This window comes from Triticum aestivum, chromosome 2A (genome assembly GCF_018294505.1).
Source record: "Triticum aestivum cultivar Chinese Spring chromosome 2A, IWGSC CS RefSeq v2.1, whole genome shotgun sequence".
In the NCBI taxonomy this organism is placed as follows: domain Eukaryota; kingdom Viridiplantae; phylum Streptophyta; class Magnoliopsida; order Poales; family Poaceae; genus Triticum; species Triticum aestivum.
Window position 1 is genome coordinate 224,494,008 of NC_057797.1, and position 16,692 is coordinate 224,510,699.

Consider the following 16,692-nt stretch of genomic DNA (forward strand, 5'->3'; position numbering starts at 1 on the left):
TGCCATGAATTTGGCATGGGCAGTCGAGTATGCAGTCCAGACTGGACGGACCTGAATTGTCATTTGTGACTGGCCCATTCCACTGACTGGACATAGAGCCCCTAAATCCGGCATTGACTGCCGTATCTTTGGCGTTTTCACCATTTTTGCGGAGCTTGTGTTTATTGCGTCGGGGTTTGCCGTTGCTATCTCTGGCTTCTGATGTGCCAGGGTTGCTTGCTGTGTTGTTGCTACGGCCCAACTAGCTATCTTCGCCCGTGCAAAAGTGGCTCATGACTGTCGTGGGGGCTGCCATGGATTTTGGCTTCTCTTGGCCAAGATGTCGGGCGAGCCACTTGTCACGGATGTTATGTTTAAAGGCCGCTAGGGCTTCGGCATCCGGGCAGTCGACAATTTGGTTCTTTTTAATTAGGAACCGAGTCCAGAATTTCCTGGCTGACTCTCCGGGCTGCTGTGTTATGTGACTTAAACCGTCAGCATCCGGTGGCCGCACATAAGTGCCCTGGAAGTTGTATAGGAATGCGTCTGCCAGGTTCTCCCAGCTTCCGATGGAGTTTGCCGGCAAGCTATTCAGCCAATGCCGAGCCGGCCCCTTGAGTTTTAGCGGGAGATACTTGATGGCGTGTAGATCATCCCCGCGGGCCATGTGAATGTGGAGAAAGAAATCCTCTATCCATACCGCGGGGTCTGTAGTGCCGTCATATGATTCAATGCTCACGGGTTTAAACCCTTCTGGGAATTCATGATCCATTACTTCATCAGTGAAGCATAGGGGGTGTGCGGCGCCTCTGTGCCGGGCTATATCACGACGCAGTTCATACGAGTCTTGTCTGCTATGTTCGGCCTGGCCGGATTTTCTTTTAGTATATTCGGCGTGACGGTTGTCGTCATGCGTTGGGGCATGCCCCCATGGTCCGTAGACCGATCTTTTATGTCCCAATTTGTTTTTTGATACTTCTAGCAGGTCCTGCGTGTTACCCCGGGCCTTGGTATTTTTGTTTGACTGGCGACGGGGTGTGGTCTGGACTTCGGGCTGATATGCAGCTTTGTCTCGGCCACGAGGTGGCCGGTCAGCCGCATCATACGCTGGTAGTGTAGGCTTTAATGCTTCCTCCTCGAGTTGGGGTAGCAACCTACGCTTTGGGTAGCTTTTGGTTGGGCGCTCCAGTTCGTATTCCTCGGTTGCCAGCACCTCGGTCCATCTATTCGTTAGCAGATCTTGATCAGCTTGAAGCTGTTGTTGCTTTTTCTTCAGGCTTTTTGTTGTGGCTATAAGCCAGCACTTGAAGCGCTCCTGCTCGACGGGATCCTCAGGCGCGATAAATTCTTCGTCACCGAGGCTCACCTCGTCCTTGGAGAGGGGCATGTAATTGTCATCCTCTGATTCTCCGTCTGCCACCTGTTCCTTAGGGCTAGCTTGCCCATCCTCCCGCTCGAAGCCTGGCTGGAGGGGATTGTCTTCGTCTTCGGCACTATCCGCAGCGTTATTGTCTCTTGTGTCGGTATCGTTGCTTTTGCTATGGCGGGGCTTAGAGCGGCGCCGATGACGCCGGTGCTTAGATTGCTTCCTGGGGGATTATCCTCCGTTGCCTTATTGCCATCGCTTTCTTTGGGGGTGTCCACCATGTATATATCATATGATGAGGTGGCTGTCCAGCGCCCTGTGGGCAGTGGTTCCTGTTCTTCTCCTACATCGTCGTCCATACCGTCGATGTCTTCGGAGCCGAAATCAAGCATGTCAGTTTAGCCGTCGATAGTGGCTATTAAGTGGGTGGTGGGTGGGGAATGAATTTCTTTGTCGTCCACTTCCCACTCAAGCCGGACATAGTTCGGCCAAGGGTCTCCTGACAAGGAGAGAGACCTCAATGAATCTAGCACGTCGCCCAAGGGCGAGTGCTGAAAGATATCTGCTGAGGTAAACTCCATGATCGGTGCCCAATCAGATTCGATAGGCACGGACGCAGGCCGTTCAGAGCCTGTGGCAAGGGACGAATCCAAGGGTCCGACAACACAGGTCTCATAGGGGGTGAAGTCAGTATTCGGCTCTATCGCCGCTGGGTGTGCAGCCTCCGTGGCAGGGTCCATCCACTTGTCCTCGGACGGCACAATCTGCTCCGGATTGAGGGCCGGAGTTGCCATAGGTGTGATCTCCCGAACACCGTCCGGCGGCAGAGCTAAGTCATGCTCGTCGTGACTGTGCGGCGCACCTGACATGGGCTCGAATCCGTCGAAGATCAAGTCTCCGCGAATGTCGGTAGTATAGTTCAAGCTTTCAAACCTGACCTAATGGCCTGGGGCGTAGCTCTTGATCTGCTCCGGATGGCCAAGCGAGTTAGCCCGCAGTACGAAGCCGTCGAATACGAAGATCTGTCCGGGGAGAAAAACCTCACCCTGGATCGCATCGTTGCCGATGATCGAAGGAGCCATCAAACCTTATGGTGACGACACAGTGGAACTCTCAACTAAAGCACCAATGTCAGTGTCAAAACCGGCAGATCTCGGGTAGGGGGTCCCAAACTGTGCATCTAAGGCGGATGGTGACAGGAGGCAGGGGACACAACGTTTACCCAGGTTCAGGCCCTCTCGATGGAGGTAATACCCTACTTCCTGCTTGATTGATCTTGATGATATGAGTATTACAAGAGTTGATCTACCACGAGATCGTAGAGGCTAAACCCTAGAAGCTAGCCTATGATTATGATTGTTGTTGTCCTATGGACTAAACCCTCCGGTTTATATAGACACTGGAAGGGGCTAGGGTTACACAGAGTTAGGTACAAGGGAGGAGATCTACATATCCGAATTGCCAAGCTTGCCTTCCACGCAAAGGAGAGTCCCACCCGGACACGGGACGAAGTCTTCAATCTTGTATCTTCATAATCCAATAGTCCTGCCGAAGGATATAGTCCGGCTATCAGAGGAACCCCTAATCCAGGACTCCCTCAGTGGGCCTTAATGGGCCATACGAGAAAGGAGAGAAGGGCCTCAAGGGGTGGCCACGCCCCCCATGGGTTGGTCCGAATTAGACTAGGGAGGGGGCGGTGCCCCCCTCTTTCCTTCTCCCTCTCCTTTCCTTCCTTCTTCTCCTACATGGACTAGGAAAGGGGGAAACCTACTCCGACTAGGAGTTGGAATCCCCCCTTTGGGCGCGCCCCTTGAGGCCGACCCTCCTCCTCCTCCCCTCCTTTATATACGGGGGAGGGGGCACCCCATATACACACAAGTTGATTGTTTAGCGATGTGCGGTGCCCCCCTCCACAGAATTCCACCTCGGTCATATCGTTATAGTGCTTAGGCGAAGCCCTGCGTCAGCAACTTCATCATCACCGTCATCACGCCGTCGTGTTGACGAAACTCTCCCTCGATCTCAGCTGGATCTAGAGTTCGAGGGACGTCACCGAGTTGAGCGTGTGCAGATCGCGGAGGTGTCGTGTGTTCGATACTTGATCGGTTGGATCACGAAGACGTTCGACTACATCAACCGCGTTTCATAACGCTTCCGCTTTCGGTCTACGAGGGTACGTAGACATACTCTCCCCCTCTCATTGCTATGCATCTCCTAGATAGATCTTGCGTGATCGTAGGAGATTTTTTGAAATACTGCCTTCCCCAATAAAGTATTCATGCCATGTTTACAACAATTTTATATGGTTTTGGTATGATTTGATTAGAACTAACCCGGACTGACGTTGTTTTTAGCAGAACTACCATGGTGTCATTTTTTGTGCAGAAATAGAAGTTCTTGGAATGGGCTGAAAATTTACGATGATTTTTTATGGACCAAAAGAGAACCCTGATGCACAAGAGTTGGACCAGAAGCTTCACGAGGAAGCGGCAAGGGTGGAGGGTGTGCCCACCACCCTAGGGCACGCCCCCTGGATTGCCGCTGCCTCGTGGACCCCCTTGACGTGAGACTGACACCAAAATTTCCTATAAATCCCCAATCCTCCAAAAAGAAACCTAGATCGAGAGTTCCGCTGCCGCAAGCCTCTGCAACCACGAAAAATCAATCTAGGCCCTCTCCAGCACCCTACCGGAGGGGGCCATCATCATCGGACGGCATGGAGGAGGATCCCGGAGGGGGCCATCATCGCCATGGAGTCCAAAGACCAGAGGGAGAACCTCTCCCCATCTAGGGGGGGAGGCCATGGAGGAGGAAGCACAAGGGGAGACCCTCTCCCCCTCTCTCTCGGTGGTGCCGAAGTGCCACCGGGGGAACCATCGGTGTAGTGATCGTCTTCATCAACATCACCATCTTCATCATGTTCCTCATCTCTTTTCGGCGGTCCACTCTCCTGCACCCCGCTGTAATCACCTACTTGAACATGGTGCTTTATGCCACGTATTATGATCCAATGATGTTTTGCCATCCTATGATGTTTTGAGTAGATTTCTTTTGTCTTTAGGGTTGATTGATGATCTAGATTGGTTTGAGTTGTATGTTTTACTTTGGTGTTATCCTATGTTGCCTTCCGTCCCGCGCACACATGAAGGATTCCTGCTGTAGGGTGTTGCAATATGTTCATGATTCGCTTATAGTGGGTTGCTTGAGTGACAGAAGCATAAACCCGAGTAAGGGGGTTGTTGCGTATGGGATAAAGGGGACTTCATACTTTAATGCTATGGTTGGGTTTTACCTTAATGATCTTTAGTAGTTGCGGATGCTTGCTAGAGTTCCAATCATAAGTGCATATGATCCAGGGAGAGAAAGCATGGTAGCTTATGCCTCTCCCTCGTATAAAATTGTAATGACAACTACCAATCTTGTTAACAATTGCCTAGGGCAATTCCGCACACCGACCCATCATTATTTCACACTTGCTATTTATAATATATAGTAATATAGGACCATTGTGATGGCTCTCCCACCCACCCACCCCCCCACCCTCCCACCACCCTCCCGGTGGCCATGACTCCGATCGTGATCTGGCTGAATCCATCCAAGAAAACCAATTTTCTCTCCAATGGATCCTCTCATAGACCTCAATTCCATAGCCCGCCAACTGGATTTCTCGTTTGGCCATCATTTCAAAGGTGAGGTTCATAAGTTGTTCCAATGTACAGTGAGCCCTATATCTTCATCACATGGTTTCACCATGGTGATCTCCTTTGCAAGATTTGATTTCCATCTTAATATTATCAATGTCAGTTTGGTGTTATCGGCAATCACTGGTGGAGATCACAATTACTTTGAGGTCTATCACATCACTGGTAATGTTTATTAGTTCAAAGCAGTGGGTTTTTACCTGGTCCGGAAGATCTACTTCTCATGTGATCAATTTAAATGTTATTTCCACCTATGGAGTGGCAGTGGACCAAACTAGATATACGAGGAGAAGAAATGGTATAGTGAACAAGATGCGGAATGGATTATTGTCTCTTCTCGATGTAAAGGTACGCACAACCGCAATACTCCAGTTAGGCAAGTGTATCGTAGGATTGCTCAGCACTTATCACCAAGTATATCTGCTAATGATCTACCACGATCAAGTGATTTTCCTGCCTCTGGTGCCAATGCTATTATTCCTAGATCTGACGCTCAATCGCATGATCGTGTTTCTCGCGAGGCTGGTACATCTCCAACTGAATCCATGCATAACGGATCGGCCGGTCCCAGGCCCATACTAATTTCAAATGCATGCCCCCCTACGGCTAGACCCACTGGGCCGCAGGTTCATGAGTCTATTACTCAGCCCAACAATTTGGAAGATAGAACGTCTCGGCCCAACTCTGGTGTCACATCGACACAATATCTATTCTATTTTAAATGCCTTGGATATGCTCATTTGCGATACCAATGCAACAATAAAACCAGGTGCGGATCATGTTATGGTTATAACCACATTGTGAGATTTTGTTTTAACAAAAAAATCCAAAGTTATGCTTATCGGATCAAACAAACCCAGCCACCCCTGCCCGATATATACCAAACCCACCTAGTCTCCTCAACTTCTCCATATCGTCCACCACCCACTGCTACGCCTGCGAGCTCACCACCTCCCGAGATGGCCCGCTACCCCTGCAATCCACTCCCACACCTCCCTCCTAGCACCACCGTCATCCCACCTAGTCCGCTCATGCTCGTCGAGGCTATGTTGCCGGCGGCGGTGAACTCCCCATGGTCTGCGACGAATGAGCCATCGCAACGCTCATCCCCGAGGTCTCTGCAGAGGAATTCCATGGTGCCATCGCCCTCATCACCAACTACCTTGAAGGTTGGGGTTGGCACATCAACTACACTTCGCGATGTGGTATTGGAACTGCATTGATTCAGTTTACCACTGCATGTTCTAGAGATACTGCTGTTAGTAGCCGTCCTTTCCAGATCGGTGACTCTATTTTGAGGATCAATAGGCAAGATCGAGGTCTGAACTATCGTAGCATTACATTTACTCATGGTGTTTGGATCATGCTCATGAACTACCCATTGGAATGTTAGGATGTTGCTGTGATTAGCCGCACTGTTGCTCCATATGGAAGGTTTCTGATTTGGAATAAGGACCCTAGAGACAAAACCAGAGTTATTGTTAAGCTCAGAGTTATGAATGTCGATACTATTCCAATTAGTTTAGATGTGCTTCGCAACTTAGATGATGTGATTTATGGTGATTCATGGACATGCCCTACCTACATTCTATCACGTGAGCTCATTGGGCAGCAGGGAGGAGATGAAGATCCTCTCCCACCAGATGGTGGAAATCCTCACCCCTTACCACATGTTCATGGTGGATTCTGGCATGATGAGGTACTTGGCAACATTCCTATGGACCATGTCGTCATAAACCCTCACAATGCTGGGCTTGGGGAACCCTATGAGGATGTGCATGCTCCCAATAATGCCAATGTTGATCTCAATGTTGAACTTCCAGGAAATGATGTCGATCTGAATACAAACAGTAGCTCTAAAACCCATGTTATTGCCGAGGAGACTGGACAAAATGTTATGACTGATGATCAGCATGTTGCCACTGATGGAGGAAGGTTATATGATACCATGGGACCTGATTTCATCCCTCTTGAGTCTGAGCAGCAACAACCTACTCCTGCTAGCCCCAGATTCTTGCCACACAATGCGGGTATGAATTACAATGACACCCCCTCTTCTAGCACACCTCAGCATGTTCACACATGCAACATCTCTATTGAGGGCATCACTGAGCACATTGCTATGTTGCAAGATCTGGTGGGCAACTTGGTTACAAATGCTAGTGAGATTATTCCCAAACTTGGGGGTAGCAAGATCATCAATGCCAAGTGTAATGTTGTGGATGTGGTTGGAGATAATGGCACTAATAAATGATGCTATCTTCGGATACAAACTATCCATGAGGGACACCCAATACCATAACACACCAGTTCTGTCAGTATTGAGATCTCTAGACAGGAATTTGCCGAAGTTCAGAAGCCTGCAAATAAGAAGAAGAAAAGGCCCATTATTGATGAAGCTTTCTGCAGAAGGAGTGGCATAATTGCACTCATTTCCAAGGGTTTTAAGGACAAATCTGTTGTTGATGCTGCTAGCAAGGTGGATGATAGTCAGGTAAATGCTATGAACAATCAGCAGAGCAATAAGAAAATGAAGAAAGTTGTGACTATCAACCTGGGTCCCCAATTTGATGATGTGGTCAGAGATAAATGTGCACCTCCTCCACCTGAACTGCCAGTCAAAACCCTCCAAGCTATAGGCATTGGACCATGCAAGATGGCACCTCATGAAGTGTCATCTAAGGTTTTGAGCTATGATAACTTTGACGATTAGGATCTGCATTGCTTCTTGGGCTTGGGTGGCTCCCCTATCTGCTATCCAGTTTGTTTTTCTATGATGTTTGTTTTATCTTCCATGTCATTTGGATGCCTGCGTGCATCTCAATACTATATTGTTTGTAATAATATGCTATTATGCTACCTTGGCCTACTTGAATGCCCAGTTTCCCTACTCTGCTTCCACATATCTGTTAACTCCTACATTGCCTGCCACTTTATTGTCCACTACAATTTCATACCTGCTATGAGGATTTGCATGAGAAACCACAAATCCCTGGTTTATAGTCCTGGCTATGGGCTATTATGCTATGCTAATCATAGGATAATATCATGCAAACAACATTTATTTAGATATGAATAGAAGCTGGAATATATTAAATTGGAATGTCAGAGGTATTAACTCTACTGCTAGATGGAATGATATTAGACAGAAAATTGATGAAAGTGCATGCAGCATCATAACTCTCTTGGAAACCAATAGAGAAAATTTTGATATGGCTTATATCAAGAATTTCTGCCCCAATAGGTTCAATCAGTATTGCTTCTCACCTTATAATGGTAGTTCTGGTAGGCTCATCACTATTTGGAATGGACAACTGTTCATAGGGAAAATTATATCTCAGAACTATTTCCACATTACCATTGAGTTTATATCTAACCTGGATAACAGCAGTTGGTTTTTGACAAATGTATATGGGCCAAACTCTGCTGAAGGTAAACTTGAATTTACAACATGGTTACAAAACCACAACATTTCTCACAGCAAATTATGGATGATATTGGGTGATTTCAATTTTATTAGAGGGCCTGACAATAGGAACAAACCAGGTGGTGACCCCACCACCATGATGATATTTAATAATATCATTATAAATCTTGATCTTGTGGAGATACCATTAAAAGGAAGATCTTTTACATGGAGCAATAAACAAGACATACCACTACTGGAGAAGTTGGATTGGGTATTTACTAGTTCACATTGGACCAACACATACCCATGCACAATGGCTTTTCCTTTGGCAAAAATTACATCTGATCATGTTCCTATCAAAATTCAGATGTATAGCAATATCCCCAAAAGCAACATTTTCTGGTTTGAGGAATTCTGAACTGAGTTCAATGGTTTTATGGACATTATGAAAGACCACTGGTTAAAATCAACTCACTATGCTGACTCTACAAAAAAATTGAATGCTAAATTTAAAAGCCTAAGAAGAGGGCTGAAAAAATGGAGCAAGAAATTTTCCCAACTTAACAAAACCATTGAAGATTGTTGTTTTTATGTTAAACTTCTGGATGGATTGGAAAACCAGAGAGAACTTTCAACTACAAAAAAGAACTTCAGGAAGATCTTAATCACTCACACAAACAAACTTTTGGAAGCCAAAAGATTATACTGGAGGATCAGAGCCAATATTATATGGGCCAACCTGGGAGATGAAACTACTAAAAAAATCATGCTATTGCCTCTCAGGTTTTCAGACATAACTACATTAACTATCTTCTTAGTGCTAATGGACAACAGGTCAATGATCATGATCAAAAAGCTGCTATCCTGTGGGCATCTTTCAAATAAAGGATTGGTACACAAGCAGAATGCATAAAATCTTTTGACATAGCACAACTGGCTATGGACAATCTACCTACTGATCTTGACAGACCATTTTCCACTGAGGAAGTTGATGATGTCATCAAGCAGATGCCTAAGGATAAGTCAGCTGGTCTAGATGGATACAATGGGCACTTCATGAGGAAATGCTGGCACATTATCAAACATTGTTTCTACAGGTTTATCAATGATTTCCATGAGGAAAATATATCATTACAGCCCATTAATACTACATATATCACTCTTATTCCTAAGACTCAAAACCCTGAATCCCCCAATGATTACAGACCTATCTCTTTCGTAATTATGCCCATTATGATTCTCACAAAATTACTTGCTAATAGAGTGCAACCCATCATCCTATCCAGGGTCAGCAAGAACCAATATGGTTTTATTAAAACTAGGAATATCCAGGACTGCTTGGCCTGGAGTTTTGAATACATCCATATGTACTACAAATCTAAAAAAGAGATCATTATATTTAAAATTGACTTTGTGAAGGCTTTTGAAAAATGTGAGCTACAATGCCATTCTATTTATGATGAAACATCTTGGATTCAGTGATATGTGGATCAGGTGGGTTAACATGATTCTGACATCAGCTACCACCTCTGTTAATTTAAATGGGGTCCCTGGGAAAAACATTCACTGTAAATGTGGAGTAAGACAATGCGATCCTTTCTTCCCCTTACTATATGTCATGGTTGGAGAACTGATGCAAATTATGGTTAATGAGGCTTGGAGAGAGGGAATTCTCAAATTACCCATTGACACAAATAACACTGAATCCTACCCTATTATCTAGTATGCTGATGACACATTAATTGTTCTTCCAGCAGATGTAGATCAAATTAGAATCTTCACTGAAAATCCTAGAGAAATTATGAGCATTCACTGGACTTATAGTCAACTACAGCAAATCCTCAATTGTCCCTATAAACATTTTTTGATGAGAGACCACAAGACTTGGCGAACATTTTCATTTGCAAAAGGGAATCAATGCCCTTCACATATTTGAGACTTCCTATGGGATCTACCAGACCTAAAGTTATTGATTTAATGCCCATGGTATCTAGACTAGACACTATACTATCTGGTATTGCATCTATGATGACATACTCTGGTAGACCCACACACCTAAAGGCAATTGTTTCTGCATTGCCCATATTTGCTATGTGCTCTATTAGAGTACCTTTTACCATCCTAGATTATTTTGAGAAATCTGTCAGAAGTTTCCTATGGTATGGTAAAGATATCAACAAACATGGCAACTGTCTGGTCAAATGGGACAAGGTTTGTCTTCCAAAAAAGCAGGTGTATTAGGGGCGCTTGATCTCAGAATGCAAGACAAGGCTCTCCTTACTAAATTCCTCTACAAATTCTTCAATAAACAGGATATCCCATGGGTGAGGCTGATATGGAACAATTACTATACTAATGGAGAATTACTAAGTTTTCCTACCAGAGTGGGTTCTTTCTGGTGGAGGGATTGTTGTACTATCATGGAGAAATTCAAAGAAACGACTACCTGTACTGCTGGACAAGGTAATACAATCATGCTTTGGTCTGACAAATTGTGCTCCCAACCATTGACCTACATGATGGCCCAATTATTCTCATATGCTAAGAGTTCCAGTATCTCTCTAAAGGGAGGATAGTAATATTGATTATAATAGTTTTTATGAGATGTTTCACCTGCCAATGTCTAGTATTGCAGTTCAGCAAAGCATCCAATTAAGATGCTTAATTAATGATAGAGAGAACCAGGATCAACCTCATACTTAGAATTTCTATTGGGGTGGTGCTAAATACTCCAACAAAAGAATATATCTGGAGTACATTGGCAAACCTATGGATGCACCTAAGCCTTTCCAATGGATATGGAAATCATGCACTCTACCTAAGCAAATATTCTTTTTCTGGTTACTCCTGTAGGACAGGCTTAACTCAAGAGATCTCCTAACTAGGAAGAGTTTCCACATCCAATCCACTTCATGTGTCTTATGTGATGATGAACCCAATGAACATTTGATGCATCTATTTTTCAGTTGTGATTTCAGTCAGAATTTCTAGATGAGCATTGGTTTCCAATGGAATACAGACTATGATCTACTTGAAATGTTGCTGGATGGCAGAAGGCACAACAATATTATGTGCTATAAGGAATGCTTGATTGCAGGTTGTTGGAGCTTATGGAAACATAGGAATGGTATCATATTTAACCATAAAGAAAAGAATATGGCATATTGTATAAGTTCTTTCAAAAAGCACTTTCGCATAATCATCAAGAAAGCAAAACCTAGCTTGAAGGAAGGAATGCAGAGCTGGCTAGACTACTTGTAGACTCTCCTATCTTTCCATGATCTTTGTACAGTTGATGTAACATTATCCTTATTAATGAAAATCGGAGTTACAGTGGGGGTTTTTCCCCACTGTGTGTGCTAAAAAATATAGTAATATATTCTAACTTTATGTTAACATCACCTTCTTTTATATTTTAGTTCTCCCATATCATGCAAAGCTATCATCTTCATATCCACAACGTAGTTTTACTTCTTGTTTCTAGTTGAAAGCAAACGTTCGGTTTACGTAGAGTCGTATCAGTGGCAGATAGGACTTGAGAGAATATTTATCTTACCTTTAGCTCCTTGTGGGTTCGACACTCCATACTTATCACTTCCATCTTTTAAAATTGCTACGGTGATTCCTTGCACTTGAGGATTATCAGGCGCCAGAGACATCGACACCTCGACCCAGCCTTCCGTCCCCGCCTCCTCATCGGCGATGTCCGCCCACCGAAATGGCGTCGGGCGGGGGACCCAAGTCGGCCCGGGCGAGGGTGGCGGCACCCTGGCGAGCGCAACATCCCTGCCATGGCCACCGGCCAGCCTAACACCCGTGGGTGCGCTATGAGGCCTTGTCGCGCCAGTTGCCTCTCCACAGCATCCGTACAATTCAAAATTCAACCCCCCCTACAGCTTCTACTTCGACCTACTGCTTCGTAGGTTTTGCCTATGATGATACCAAACATATATTACCTCTGGGCTGACACATACCACACTTCATCACTAACAAAAAGAATAATGTGCCTTCGATCTTGCAGGTCTATTAGTAGGGGTGTTTTTCGTCAGGGCGAAATTGCGCAAAGGTCTATTAGCAGGGGTGTTTTTCCACAAGATCAACCTTTCGCTTGCTACACTTGTCCGCAAGAGGAGGATAACGTTGAGCATATTCTGGTGCAGTGTGTTTTCGCTCGCAAGGTTTGGAACTACTGTCTGGATGAGCTGAGTCTGAATGTGCACTGCACCACTACACATGATACTTTCATCGCTTGGTGGCTGCATGGGCCGAGAACCTTTAATAAGCAGAAAAGTGTGGTTTCAACTCATTTGTCATCACTACGGCTTGGTCGCTGTGGAAGCAAAGGAATCCACACATCTTCAATAGGGCTCACCAAATCTGAACATCGGTGTAGCTCAAGAACCAGATTTTTAGCCAGATCAATGACTAGAAAGATGCCAGTGTTGAAGTTGGAGGCCTTCATAGATTTGTGAGAGAGTAGTCTAGACTTTTGGCGGTGTGATGCAATTTTTTGCTTGAATGTTCGCAAAAATGCTAGACTTACGTAACAGCCAGGTCACCTTTTACGTAGGTTACATAAAGATCTTTACATGGATGTAGCAAAGCTTGAATGTTCGCATCCGATGTAAACCTGTTAATTAACTTTGCTCCCTCTCGAAAATAAATTTACAAACGGTCCCAACAAGTCAACATGCATGCATGCTTCTGTTGCATCGATTATCCTACCTAATTACTCTCTCTTTTTCGGTTTATAAGGCTTATCTTAAAATTTTACTTTTTCCACTTTATAAATCTCAATTTGGTTGTTTCTCATCACATCACATGTTCAGGTTTCAATGTGCATTAAATCATTGCATGCAAATATTAAGAGAAAATTGACCAATGCATGTACCTTATGCATGCATGCACTGCAATTAATGCATTGATAAACACAATTTTTTGAGAAAAACAAGAACAATAATTTAGTGTTTTTGTAAACTATAAACTATTTCATCACTCACCATCTACCTTGATTGTGAGATTTTTGAATTAAATCATATAAACAAGAAAGGAGGGATTAGTACTTTCTCTATAAACTAATATAAAAATATTTATAACACTAAAGTAGTGATCTAAACGCTCTTACATTAGTTTACGGAGGAAGTATCTGTCTTGATTTTGCTAGAAACCTTCGTCGCTGTTTGCGTCAGATGCCCTCGCGCCGACGCGCCATGGTCCATCTCCTTCCTGAGCTTGCTGACCCTGTCGATGACGGCCTCCACCGTGAAATCTACGGCGTCCCTGAGCGTCTCCAGCTTCGACCTCGGGTCTGCGTACACCAGCCTCGGTATCAGCCCGATCACCGTCTCCGTCATCCGCTCCACCACCTCCAGAGGGATCTGCCGGAGCGTCTCCTCCACGCTGCTGGCGTTGCCGCTGCGCACGTCCTCCTCGGAAATGAACACGGAGTAGGTGTCGCGATCGTCGGGGAGGTGCCACTTGTACTGCCTATACGCGGAGTCTGGGTGGAAGAACACCGGCACGCAGCCGGCGAGGATGGCGTCGAATGCCGACCGCCGCGTGTACGTGTCGCCAGGCGGCTGCAGGCAGAAGCGCGCCCCTTGGAAGACGCGCATGAAGGTGCTGGGCGCGAGGCAGTTCTTCTCGCTCTTGTGGCACTGCACCAGGTTGCAGAAGCTGGAGGCGCCGCACTCCCGGATGAGGTGGTGCCGGATGGAGTTGGGGTCTCCGGGCCGCTCGCCGCCGGCGAACGAGAAGAGGAAGTCCCGCTTCATGCCTTGCATCCGCTGCTGCCACTGGAGGACGTCCGCGTCTTTCGCCGGGTGGAAGTAGGTCGGGTACGGCACGGCGAAGTCGAAGTCCGTCCACGGCAGCTTCTCGACCAACAGCACCGTCATGTTCCACACCGCCGGCAAACGGAACAGCTTGTTGCCCCACTCCGAGTCGCTGTCCGTCTGCCGCTGATGGTCCCACGCCGTCCTCCCGGACATGACGAAGTGGTCGCGTCCGCCCATGGCGCGCCACTCGGGCCGCCGTGTCAGCCAGTCGACGAGCTCCACGGCCGCGGCGTCCTTGGCTGTGGCGTTGTTGCTCCACAGGTGCCGCACGACGTCAAACCCAGCGTAGTACGGCACGAAAACGGCGGCGGCGAGGGAGGAGTCGTTGGTGAGGCACTCGTACTGCCGGACGCGAGCGTGGAAGATGACATCGAGGCCGAAGTGGTCCGTGGCGTACCAGCCCTCGTCGGCGAACACGCCGTCCGCGTTGTCCAGGTGCGCGCCGAGGCCGCCGTTAACGAGGTACGGGCACATGTCCATCCACGGGTACCAGTGGCGGCAGTCGGCGAGGATGTCGGCGTTGAACCGCGGGGGCAGGTCGTGGACGTACAGGTACCGCCCCCGGCACGCGTCCTCCCCGGTGACGCCAACGTTACTGCTCCGGCGCACCTCGCCCCCTGCAGCGGAGGCGATCAGGAGCTTCTTGACCTGCTGCTCCTGGACGGAGGGAAAGCGCGGCTGGGAGCCGTCCTCACGGCCGGACGCGGGGGCGGCGGTGACGAGCGACGGGTGCGGCGTGCTGCCGGACGCCGCCCGGTGGCAGTGGATGATAAGTAGCCACGGCGTGGCCGACAGGACGGCGAGCAAGACGAGGCAAGGCAGCCAGCGGCCGCCGACGCCGTACGCGGACGTTGTCCTCTCCATGGTCATGCACCCGCGCGCGCTCGCTTGCTCGTGTCGCCGACTGAGGTGAGGTCGCGGGGAATCTCGAAAGGGAAATTCATTTATGTGCCGATGGCTGGCCCAGCTCACAGCTCACAGCTCAGACTAGAGAGTTGACATGAACCAAGTCAATAGACAAACCCCTTTTGCTAATGCTAATAAAAAAGAAGTCAATGGATCAATAAATCTAGGCGCGCGGAAGTGAAGGAACCGAGGGAACGTGCAGTCGTGCACAGGCATTTGTTCTCGATAAACGTCGTGCACAGGCACGTTGTATCTCTCTTCTCTTCTCTCCTCTTTAGTACATCGAAATAGGCAAATAGCGAATCAACTTGTGATTGAATAGTTAGAAGGACACTGATATCTCAGCTCGCTAGAGTTTAAGTTCTAAACTTAACACTCGTGCTTACACTTTTTGAGATTTATTTTAGATTTTCCGGTGATGTGCATTCAGTGTGGGGAGACGTTCTCGTCGACTACGAAGGCGTCTGTGGCAACTTTGTCAATCTCACGATGATTTGTCGGCTCTCTCGAAGGTGCTTATATGTGTAGGGCGTGCATGCGTGAGTTTATAGGTGTGAGTGTATTCAAGTGTATGTGAACGACTTTAATTGTATTGTGTTAAATAAAATATAAAAAATAGTAACTGGTGCTCGTGAGATATTAACCATTTCACAACAAACCACGAACTGGTCGCCGGATGACTAAGCCGAATCTTAAAGTCGAGTGTCGCCACGTCAACTTGAAGCAATAGTTCGCGGGTTTAGAGTCCTAGCACGAACGACCTCCGTCCCTAGGATCTTTTCCTTTCCACCATCACCCAATCAAGCCACTCATCTCCACTTCATCCCTCGCCTTCCACTCTTCCTCGTTGCCAGCCACTCATCTTGTGTGCGGCGATGGCGTGACTCCAGTGGAAATCTTCGCGGTAGCGCTGCACCACCAGCCGCTTGGGGTGGCTCCCGTCGGAGGTCGTGCGGAGGGGCACACGGCCACGCATCTCCTCTCTGGCGACCGCGGATGCGTTTCTCTCACCGGCGACTACGCTGATCCTCGTCCATGGCGCGCTCAAACCAGGGAACCTTCGTGCTCCTGTCGGGTACCACCGTGGTCGTCTCCAGCATCCTCTCCATCTCCTTCCATGCCTTTCCCACATCAATGAGGTACATACCTCGTTTGTGTTCAATTTTTTATTGTGCTAATTTGATTTGAGAGCAATTTGTTAGCATATTTGTAGTATGTGGGCTATGTAATTTTTTTAGAGCAATGAGTTATTGATCTAAATTTTCGTAGCAGATTTTGTTGCTTGATGTAATCTGTCTTTTTCACTTACCATTTTGCGTAGCTAGTTTAGGGGAGAGGAATGCACATTTGAAAAGGGGGCTGTTCCTTCCACCGATAAGCCACCGTTGCCACATCTGCCATGAACGAGGCCATAGAATTTCTACGCACGTTTTTTCTTATCCAACATGGCAGGCAAAGACCTGAAAATGATGCCGCCCCTACTGGTCTCTTTCG

General features: G+C 47.0%; 1 protein-coding gene across 1 annotated transcript; it reads right to left on the reverse strand.

Moving 5' to 3' along the window:
• Nucleotides 1-6,709: 6,709 nt before the first annotated feature.
• LOC123185199 (xyloglucan galactosyltransferase KATAMARI1 homolog) lies at nt 6,710-15,156 on the reverse strand. The gene is made up of 2 exons (XM_044597171.1): nt 13,624-15,156; nt 6,710-6,883 (listed from the first exon to the last, which is right to left on the reverse strand). Exons 1-2 carry the CDS (start codon nt 15,154-15,156, stop codon nt 6,710-6,712), a joined length of 1,707 nt encoding a protein of 568 aa, XP_044453106.1.
• Nucleotides 15,157-16,692: the final 1,536 nt, after the last annotated feature.

Bases quoted from the DNA above. Each gene is read 5' to 3' on its own strand.
- LOC123185199 (XM_044597171.1), bottom strand. From the start codon at position 15,156: ATGGAGAGGACAACGTCCGCGTACGGCGTCGGCGGCCGCTGGCTGCCT. The intron at 6,884-13,623 runs GTTTCTAGCAAA...GTTTGTATTCAG, and splicing joins TGACGCAAACAGCGACGAAG to ATCGACATCATTTCCTGGAA.